The sequence below is a fragment of the Myotis brandtii genome, unplaced genomic scaffold (genome assembly GCF_000412655.1).
Source record: "Myotis brandtii unplaced genomic scaffold, ASM41265v1 scaffold1875, whole genome shotgun sequence".
Classification (NCBI taxonomy): Eukaryota; Metazoa; Chordata; class Mammalia; order Chiroptera; family Vespertilionidae; genus Myotis; species Myotis brandtii.
Window position 1 is genome coordinate 97,559 of NW_005356961.1, and position 10,537 is coordinate 108,095.

The window sequence follows — 10,537 nt, forward strand, 5'->3', positions numbered from 1 at the left end:
CCTCCCCTGCTGGCCTAGTCACCCCTAACTGCCCTCCTCTGCCAGCCCGGTCACCCCTAACTGCCCTCCCCTGCTGGCCTGATCGCCCACAACTGCCCTCCCCTGCTGGCCATCTTGTGGCAGCCATCTTTGACCACATAGGGGCGGCCATCTTGTGTGCTGGAGTGATGGTCAATTTGCATATTTCCTCTTTATTATACAGGATATTTTTAAAGAATCAGCACTTTCACCCAACTGGTGTGGCTCAGTGGTTGAGCACTGACCTATGAACCAGGAGGTCATGGTTTGATTCCCAGTCAGGGCACATACCTGGGTTGTGGGCTTGATCCCCAGTGTGGGATGTGCAGGAGGCAGCCAATCAATGATTCTCATCACTGATGTTTCTATCTCTCTCTCCCTCTCCCTTCCTTTCTGAAATCAATAAAAATATATTTTAAAAAAGAATCAGCACTTTCTTGAATATTCCTTAGAATAAATTAGGTGAAGCTCTTGACAACAGTAAGGAGTGTCTGACGGGTAGCTATGGATTGATTGCTTTTGTTTGCAGGTTGTTTTCCTCCGGCCCTTATTTCTAGTTAAATTCCTTCATCTATTTCTCTTAAATCTACTAGTATTTCTTCCAAGAACCTTCCTTCCTCCTGGCCTGCATGAACCATGCTCACTGCACAGTCAAAAGCAAGGACAGGAGACTCTTTGCCAAAGTTAAAAGCGCATCAAACACGCCTAGCATTTATTAATCACAAACCTACAGACCCCTCAGTACACCATCCTTGGGACTTGGCCCCAATAATCCAAAGCTGACAATCTTGAGTATACATAACAGGAGGGGTGAGGATGGGTGGGGAGTGTCTGTTGATAACTCTGAAATGGGGAAGAGTCCTCCAAATGGAGAACTGGGTGGAGGCCAGAGGTTGGGGTGATCAACTTCTGAGTAGGGGGGGTCAGTAAAAAATCAGATAAACAAAAGAAGGGTACAGGATTTAACAGCCCTTCCCCCAAGCCTCCACCTAGGTGGGAGAGGCTTCTTTTTCCAGGGCTAGGGAAATCCCCAGAAGGACACCTTTCTTCGTCCTATTCCTCTATGCGGTGAAAAAAGTAATGGGTGCTGGCTCTGGGAACTTGGACTCAGTATCCCCTATTCCCCATCACCTCCCCAAACTGCCCTTCAAGGAAGGAGGCAGGACTCTGCCCAAGGGTAGGGGTCTAACTCTAACTTCTGATCTCGGTCTGGAATGTCAACCCGTAAGATTTCAAAATCTACCCCCTTTCCCAAGGGCAAGGTTAACTCAGAGCTTTCTCTTTCAGGTTAAGGCAGGGAGCCTAAGTACCCTCTTCCCTGCAGTGGAATGCTTGGCTGGGATGCTGCTGAGGAATAAGGGCTGTGATCTCCACATGGTGGCCTGATCTTGCAGACTCTTCCTTGCCTGAAATACTGGTGCTGGGCTGTTCCTATAGGGAAGGGGCATAGACTGGCTCGTCCACTGCTAGGCCATGACCCAAGTTCCCAGGTAAAGGGTCCGGCTCTCATTCTCATTCTGTTCCTGGCCTGGGCAGGGCAGGGATCATGGTGAAGGGGGGAGGGCTTAAACCCCAGGGTGGGAACGCCATCATTTGGACTCCTCTTCCTTGCCAGGATGGAGTAGACTGGCCACCATAAGAGAGGGGATGGAACAGTATCCTGACACACCCTTATCCCAGACCTGGCTAGGACAGTCCCAGAGGACAGGGACAGACCTCATCCTGTCTCCTTCCCTCACCTGGGTGAGGGTGGGTCCCACTGGGCAAAGGAGATGCTGTGATCTCCAGGGGACAGGCCCTGATGTCATGGTGCTGGCCGGGCCTGTGGGAAAGGGGTGGTGTGTGCCGGACTCCCCCTCCTTGCCTGGTTATAGGGGTGGGGCCTCATCTCTTCCCCCAGAACACCTGGGCAGGGCAGTCTCATGGGAGGGGAAGGGAAAGGCAGGGCCTCATCTCGACTTGTCCTCCTTTTCTGGGTGGGGAAATCCCAGAGGAGGGGTGAGGCCTGATCAGGACTCCTCCTCCATGCTGAAGCTGCTTCGGCGACTGCTGGCCTTGGAGACAGTGGGGGACACGGAAGAGAGCAGGGGGTCAGAGGCAGCCCGCAATGGGGACAGGGCGCCCCCCGACAGTCCCCCCAACACCCCTTCCTCCTCCTCCATCAGAATGTCCGTTAGCCCCAGGTGGAAGGGGTCTCCCAGATCCCCCAGGTGGTCGCTGGGAAAGTGCAGGTCCAGAAGGGTATCTGAGGGTGGCACTGGGGGCTGCTGATGGGGAGCACCCTGGGCAGGGCCCCCCCCTGCATGAAACGTTGCTACGCCTGGCCTGCCCTCCTCCTCAACATCCAGCTGCTCTGGCTTGAGGCTGTCAGAGGCTGAAGTCGTGGCCAGGGAGATGAGCCCTGGGGTGGGAGGGACCGGCAGACCATGGATCTGGGCCTGCAGTTCGAGCTCCTGCAAAAAGTAGGGGGTAGGTGTGGGATAAGATGGAGTTCAGAGCCCCTCAGAGGCAGAGGATGTCACAGTTAGGAGGGCAGGTTGTCTGGGTTCACATTCAGCCTCTACCACTCACTAGTTACGTAACTTTAGGCAAGTTGCCTCAAATTTGAGCTTCAGCGTTCCAATCTGTAAAATGGGTATAACAATGGTCCCTGCCTCATTGGGCTCTTGTGACGATTAACTTACTAAATGGAGATAAGGCTCTTGTCACAGTGCATGGCACAAGATAAATGCAATGCACACTAGCCAATATTCATCACTATTCTTTTTAATGGTATGCTTACTACTTATCACCACCACCATCATCATCATCATCATAATGGAAGTCGGGAAGCCCTGGGATCTCCCAAGTATTCCAGGAGGGGAAATTGTGGCCTGTTCTTCCTCTGCCTCTGCTTGCAGGAAGCCCCCTCACCCCTGCCACCACCTCCTCCCCTTCCAGACCTGAATTCGGAGCTGCAGGCTGCGGTTGGCTTGCTCCAGGGATCGCTGCCGGCTCTCTAGGTCTTTGGAGCGCTGCTGCTCCTTCTGCAACTTGCGGATATAATCCACAGAGGCTTTGAGGATGGTGCCCTTGTTCCAGCGCATCTCCCTGTGGGGTCGAGGGGAAGGAAAGAAGGGAGTGCTGTGCACGGAGTCTCTTGGATTGTTGCACCAGGTAGATGGGGCACCCCACCCCATGCCTAGAACTTGAGGTGCGGGTACATCAAGGGTATGGGATGCTCATCCCCTGCCTGGAACCTTCCAAGCCCTGAAGCCCTCTCTGACCTGTCCCTTGACCGCTCCTCTCACCTCTGACCCGGATTCATCTCACTACAGCTGCTCTGGCTTCTCAGTGCTCCCAGGACATGGACATCCATTCTCACCGCAGGGCTATCAGCCCAGGTCTGCTCTCCTCCTTGACCACTCTTGTCCCAGGCACCTCCTGCCTCTCTTCCTTTGGCTGTCCCCTCGGTCCTCACCCCAAATTGGAACCCTCCCCCTAATCCCCCCATCTTCCTCCCATTCTTTATTCTTCTCCACAACATTCATCAGAATTGCATGAACTTTACTTATCTTGTTTGCTGTCTGGCTGCCCCCACTAAATGATCAGTTCCCTGAGGTCAGGGATTTTTGTCTGTTTCATTCCCTCTGGCCTCAGGACCTAGCTCGGTACCTGGTCCAAAGTAGAAGCTCAATGTTTTCTGAATAAATACAGGAAGCACGAAATAAGCAGGAAACTAAGCGCCTCTGTCCTGCAGGGACCTGATGAGGCATATGGACCCTAAGGTCACGCACCTCAAATTGTAGGTGGAGACATGGTGAGGGGCTGGCTCAGGGTGAAAAGAGATGAGTGGGAAGGGGCCAGAGGAGCAGAGCTGCTGGGTGGTTCCCACCCAGGGTAGGCCCCCCCTGGGAGTGACTTTAGGAGAGCAGGGTCCCCCGCCCCACCTTCTGCTAGCCTGGGGCTCCCAGCCCAGACTCACGGGTCACTGGACTTGGGGATGAGGGTGCCCAGCTCCTTGATCCTGTCGTTAATGTTGAAGCGCCTGCGACGTTCAACTTTGGAGGAGGGGGAGATAGAAGTGGGAAAGAGTCATCAATAGGCCAAGGAGGGAAGAGGAGAAATTGGAGCATTGGGAAGCTGTTTCTGGGAGGGGACCCCCAAGGCAGGATGGGGCACAGAGCGAGGCAGGGCTGCAGAGCATGGTGGCAAGGGCATATGCTCTCACTCACTTAGGTTGTGATTGTCCTTCTTCTGCCGTTCCTTCAAAAGGGCCTTGGCTTCTGTCTCTGGAAGAGAGTGGAGGTAGTCAGGGCCTCTGGGCATGGGAAAGAAGGAGGGCAGTGTGTGTTGCTGAGGTAGGCTTTGGTGGGCACATGCAGGGGAAATGACCTTTTTAAAATGCCACTCTTGCCCTGGCCGGTTTGGCTCAGTGCATAGTAGAGCTTCGGCCTGAGGACTGAAGGGTCCCGGGTTTGATTCCAGTCAAGGGCACATGCCTGGGTTTCGGGCTCGATCCCCAGTTGGTGACTTGCAGGAGGCAGCAGATCAATTATTCTCTCTCATCATTGGTGTTTCTATCTCTCTCTCCCTTCCTCTCTGAAATCAATAAAAATATATTTTTAAGAAATGCCACTCTTGCCCTGGCCAGTGTTCTCAGTGGTTAGAGCGTTGGCCCAAAGGGCGTGGGTTCGATTCCCGGTTAAGAGCAAGTGCCTGGGTTGCAGGTTTGATCCCCGGCCCCAGTCAGGGTACAGGAGGCAACCAATTGATGTGTCTCCTTCACATCAATGTTTCTCTCTCTCTGTTTCTCTCTCTCTCTCCCTCTCTTCCACACACTCTCTCTAATAATCAATGGGAAAAAATATCCCTAGGTGAGAATTAACAAAAAATGCCATTCTTCTTACTATTTTTCAAGAAGCCATGGTGATGGGCCATTTGTTAAACCCAACATGAGAGGCAGTGGGGTGAGAGTAGGACCATGGGCCATGTGGAAAAAGAGGGCAACGAGTTCCCATTTCTGTCTGCTTAAACCCCTTCCCCCAGAACCAGGCCCACCCCCACACCTGGCAGACATGGGGCTAAGCCTGGCCCTTACCAGAGATCTCCCGTTTGATGTTGGGCAGCTCAGCTGGGCAGGAGTTGCTGACAGTGATGGCAGGTGTCGCCACACCCTGACTACTGTACACATCAAGCAAATTCCCTGACACAGGCAGCTGCGGGCAGGCATAGCAGAGAAAGGATGATTGGCAACAGACCCCAGGCTCAGCCCTGTCTTAGAACCAGGCTCCCGACCCTCTACACATCCCCAAAGACATGCCCCCTAATGCAAGGATTGGCTGACTCAGTGCAGGAATCTTCTCTTTCAAGGGAATTTCACATGGTGACTCAATAAGGCTGGTGAGGCTCAGTGGTTGAGCGTCAACCTATGAGGCAGGAGGTCACCATTCAATTTCCATTCATACCTGGGTTGTGGGCTCGATTCCCAGTGTGGGGCATGCAGGAGGCAGCCAATCAATGATTCTCTCTCATCATTGATGTTTCTATATCTTCTCTCCCTCTCCCTTCCTCTCTGAAATCAATAAGAATATATTTTTTAAAAGTATGAATATCTTAAAAAATAAGGGAGGACAGGATCAAATGGACCTACCCTGCTTTGCCGGGGACTAGAGCCTGCCTGGCCTGTTCATCATGCTCCTGCAGCCCCTCAAATCAATCCCCCCGTGAGCTCTGAAGCCGCTCTCCCAAACCCAGGGCCGGCTCTGAGAGAAGAAATACTGCAAAGCACCCTTCTCAGGTCATTGTGGACTCCGATGGAAGATTTCAGTCCATCAGCCCCCCATCCCCACCCCCACCCCATCCCAGCACGACATTCCAATCCAGCATTCTTGGAACACTCCAACCCAATCTCCTCAGACCTTGGGGAAATTGTCATGGCAACGTTCCATCCCAAATCTGGCCTTCTGAAGAGTTCCAGCCCAATCTCCAGTCTTTTGCAGTGACCGCGTTGCACCACCTCACATACGTAGTCTCCAGCTGCCATGCACCAACGCTCTGACTCGAGTATCTTCTTGCATATTCTGACCTCCCAGGACTTCCTGTCCAACTACACAACTAGCTCTGCTTTTATTTCCGCCTACGTTGTTTTCTCCCCTTTGCACTCTCCTGGATACACCCTAGGGCAACATACTAATCTGTAAGTAATTAGTCCCATCTCTCCATAGGATTTCATCTCTTGAAACCCCTACCAATCTGTTGCATCCATCTAATATAAGATTGCAATCTCTAGCTGTGTCCAAATCAACACAAAGTTCTGATAAACTGGTATAATTTTTATATATGCTTCTATCCTCTTGGTAAGTTGGAAAGAAACAAAACACTACAGCCACCTGGTATGCGCTGAAACAAGTTATGGGACTCTTGGAATGTTTGAGAACCAGAATGTTACAATGTTTGATATATTTGTTGCTTTAGAAAGTTTTATCCACTCTCTACAAGGCCCCAGCCTCTTGGCACGGTTCACTGCAAGAGGCATAGTACCTGGAATCACTTCAAGGTCCAACCATGCCAAGTTTTGAGACTTTTGAAGTGTTTCAGTCTCTTGGTACATTCAAAAGGCTAAAAGACCCCCCAATCTTGCCCTGGCTGCTGTGGCTCAGCTGTTAGGGGGCCCGCACACCGAAGGGTCTCGGGTTAGATTCCTAGTCAAAGGCACGAACCTAGGTAGCACGTTCCATCCCCAGCCCAGCTGGGGTGTGTGGGGGAGGCAACTAGTTTATTTTTCTCTCTCCTCTGTTTCTCTCCCCCTCCCTCCCTCCTTTCTACTCTCTCTGAAAAGCAGTGGAAAAACATCCTCAGGTGAGGATTAATAAAAAAGTAATAATAAATAAATAAATAGTCCCATCTCTTGGTTCCTCCTACATTGAAGTTCGAGTGAGCAGTTTATTATGCCCTAATAGTTTCATACATACAGGAAGTCCCCATCCTGTATGTATCAAAATCTGCAAGGTTGCCCTGGTCAGTGTGTTTAAGTGGTTAGAGCATCAGCCCATGCACCAAGGGTTGGAGGTTCGATCCCTGCCCCAGTTGGGTAGGTGCAGAGGCAACCAATTGATGTGTCTCTCTCACATTGATGTTTCTCTCTCTCTCTCTTTCTCCCCCTCCCACTCTCTAAAAAAAGAAAATCTACAAGGTCTACCTTTCCATGCAATCCAACTAAAGGCCTCAGGGTATTGCCATGCCCCATTATCATCATATAGTCTCCTTCTCTATCTTAATACAATCCAAGGTGACAGTCATGGTCTCTTATACACATAGCCAATCCTGATGTAGTCTCAGTGACACAGGGATGCCCTAAGTTGTTAAACCAACTTCCCATCTCGGGGCCTTACCGTGCTGGGGAGCTGCAGTCCTGCATTGCCTCCAGGTAGATAGCTGAGCATCTCATCATTGTAACTGGACTCCAGGCTGATGATCTCATCAATGACATCATCAATCTGGGGACAGAAGTAAATATGGAGGAGGGTTAGCAGAAGTTGGAGGGTGGAGCATGGGAGGGTTGTCTGCAGCCACGTACCTCCTTCTCTGAACTGGACCCGATGGTGAGTAGTGCCATGGGGCTGTTGGGAGCGCTGCCTGTAGGGCCAGTAGCATGGGTGGCCTCAGGGGCAGGGAGCGGCTGGGCACTAGCAGCCCCCGGTGGTGGGGTGAGTGCCTGGGAAGCCAGCTTGGGCCCGAGTGTGGTGGACAGGTACTGTTTGACCTGCTGCCGGCGTGCCTGCTGCAGGTGGTAGCGTGTTGGGTTCTCTAGATGGGTCTGCACCTGTGGGATAAGGGGAAGGAGGGACAGGAGGGGACAAGGTAGAACAGGACTCAGAGAGGTACCTCTGGGCAAACCGGGCCCAGAATCTGAGACCCCCCCAAAATACTGGTAAGTCTCTCCCAGCACCCAAATTCCCTTTCTTGGACACCCCTCAAAGCCACTAGGATCCACCCACAGATGGTCGAACCCCTCAGTTTCTGGAGCCCCCGCCCCTGTCACAGTCCCCAAGACTCCACCCTTGTCTCTGATACCACCAAACAGACCCAGGAACTACATATTGCTTCCCAAGACATCCAAAAGCCACAGAACTCCTAATGCACCACATCTATATGCAGCTCTTCCTCCAAAGCCACTCCACAGACACCCTAGGGCCCACTTGGGGCACTCACTGCCCTCCATGGTCCACCAAGACATCCTATGGCCCCCAAGAACCCCTCACAATCCCACAAGAAAATCTCAGAAACCTTAAACACAATGGGATACTGGCACAGCCTACTTTAACAGCACCTAAAGACCTTCCTTAGGGCCCCAGGACCTGAGCTAAAAGTCACCAGGACCACTCCCCAAGGACTCTGGGACCTTACCTTGAGCACCTCCCTGGGCACCTGAGCAGGGGGAGGACGGCCCAATGTGTGGCCCCCAGCAGAGACACCAACCACAGAGATGGCAGGAGAGGCAGGTGCAGGACTGGGGAAGGGAGAGGCTGCAGCCTGTTCCCGACGCTCACGCCTCTCCTGCTCCTGGGCTTGGGCCCGCATGAGCTGCTGCCGCAGCAGGACCCGCGATGAAGAGGAAGAGGACATGGCAGGGGTCCTGGAGCCCCCTGCAGAAGATGATGCAGACAGTGTAGCTGGGGTGGCTGGTGTGGCCTGCAGTGATATTGGGAGGCTGTGGAATGGGAAATACGGGGCCACAAGTAAGCTAAAAGTCTCGTCCCAAACCTAATGTGACGGAGTAAATCACAGGAGCCAGGCCTGGTAGCAGCCCTCCGGGGTCAGTCTGGTGGGAGGATTTTAGCCTTCATTCCTTACGGTGAAGTCTCAATTTGGGTCTGTTCCTATATTGAGCAGACATGCCACGGCTTGGCTCTGGGCAAGGGGCTTTATCCTATTTAAGGGAGGCTGTGGCCATAGATACAGAGGGCTCTTGAGCTCAATTTGGAGCTGGAGATGCTCCCTTAGCTCCTGGGGGTGGGCATCAGGCTACAGGACAATGGCAGTACCTTCTTCCTCCCCTGCCTGGGCCTCTAGTCCCAGGAGCTACTCAGTCTTGAAAATCTCAGAAATTTCACAATCCTCTCTTCCTGCCCCTCTTCCAGGTCCCCTCCCCTCTCTTAGAGCCCAAGCCCATGACTCAGCACATTTAGACTTCCCCAGCTTGGGAAAGAAGAGACCAGCAGGGGTTCCTCAAGGGCTGGGGGGTGGGGGAGTTTGTTGAGTGGGGGAGGGGTGAGCAGGGGTTGTGGGTATGGCTCCGCCTACCTCGGCACTGAGCTAGAGCAAGGCACACCCAGTCTCTGGGCACTCTAGGGATGCTGCAGCCATATTTGTGAATGAATGGGTGTGCAGGTGGGGTTGGGGGAGGCAGCTGAGGTCTAGTCCGAGATACTGGAATCCTAGCTTGGCCACCTGCTTTCACCTAACAGGATTTTTCTGGCCACTTATTTTACTGACTGGAAAATACAAACTGCTGGAGAGAATGGGTCGGGCTGGCACTGAGGGCCACTGCCCACCAAGAGGGAATGGAGGGCCCTGAGGAATTGGGAGAGGAGACAGAGGAGACATTACCTTGAGTGTAGTGGTAGGGGCTGGCTTTTGAGCTCGTAAAAGCTGTCAGGATCAAGGACGTTTTCTAATTCGATGTCAGCAACAATCCCGGATTCCGGAAGCAAAGAGTTCAGGCTGAGGGTGAGGGTGAGGTAGGGGTGGTGGTCAGTTATTGTATGGAGACCTCAATCCCCTCCAAGAAAGAGAAAGAGAAAGAGGGCGGGGGGAGAGATAAGAAGGAAAACAGTGTATCTCTAACATTCAGCCACTCCGCTGGGTAGCACCACCATAAATTCCCACGCCCTCTCCCCCTCCCCATTATCTTTTGCTGTGTTACCGATAGTCCTTTAAGATTCAAAACAATAAAAGTGCCCGGATCCCAACGCCGTGCCCTAACACTCACGTGTTACCACAACCTGGGTTTGAGGAAAATGGAAGTGAAGAATGTAGGAATGCCAGACTCACTTTGCAGGAGTCCTGACTTTGCATTCAGAGCTCTCCCAGCCCCCATACCCCCTACTGTTTTTCAGGCTGCTGAATGTGAGCCCACGTTGTCCACACACATGCAGCACGGTAGGGGCATCCCTCAGTATAACAGCCCATTGTGACACCAACTGAATGCATCACAAAGAGAACTGGGGTCAATGATTCACTTTATAGAAGGATCCACCACTTTGCAAATGAGTTTCCCCCTCCCCAGCCAGAGTTCACGGGATGCCAACACATACCCAAATACGAAATGGAAATAGCAAAGGCTGCCCTCGGTGCAACAATCTGGATTTACAAGAGGGAGCATTTGGGTGGAACATCCACTTTCTGTGAGCTTTCTTTTCTTGGCCAGATGAGCCGGCCCACCACTCTCCAGTTTTTTTGGAATAGATCAAAAGGCACACGCCTCCAATACCAACACCCACGGACACACAAGTCATGTACACCCCTCCCTTTCAAC

At 52.5% G+C, this 10,537-nt stretch overlaps 1 protein-coding gene across 5 annotated transcripts; it reads right to left on the reverse strand.

The window, feature by feature from the left end:
- Window positions 1-692: 692 nt before the first annotated feature.
- TFE3 (transcription factor binding to IGHM enhancer 3) lies at window positions 693-10,207 on the reverse strand. 5 transcript variants are annotated; one of them, XM_014538245.1, is made up of 10 exons: window positions 10,102-10,207; window positions 9,610-9,723; window positions 8,407-8,710; window positions 7,577-7,822; window positions 7,392-7,496; window positions 5,099-5,216; window positions 4,233-4,289; window positions 3,983-4,058; window positions 2,961-3,108; window positions 693-2,471 (listed from the first exon to the last, which is right to left on the reverse strand). In XM_014538245.1, exons 3-10 carry the CDS (start codon window positions 8,623-8,625, stop codon window positions 2,028-2,030), a joined length of 1,413 nt encoding a protein of 470 aa, XP_014393731.1. In that variant the 5' UTR covers window positions 8,626-8,710; window positions 9,610-9,723; window positions 10,102-10,207; the 3' UTR covers window positions 693-2,027. The 5 variants fall into 5 exon arrangements, with proteins under 5 accessions (XP_014393731.1, XP_014393730.1, XP_005864583.2 ...); XM_014538244.1 differs by having other exon boundaries at window positions 10,054-10,207; XM_005864521.2 differs by lacking the exon at window positions 10,102-10,207 and adding an exon at window positions 9,992-10,027.
- Window positions 10,208-10,537: the final 330 nt, after the last annotated feature.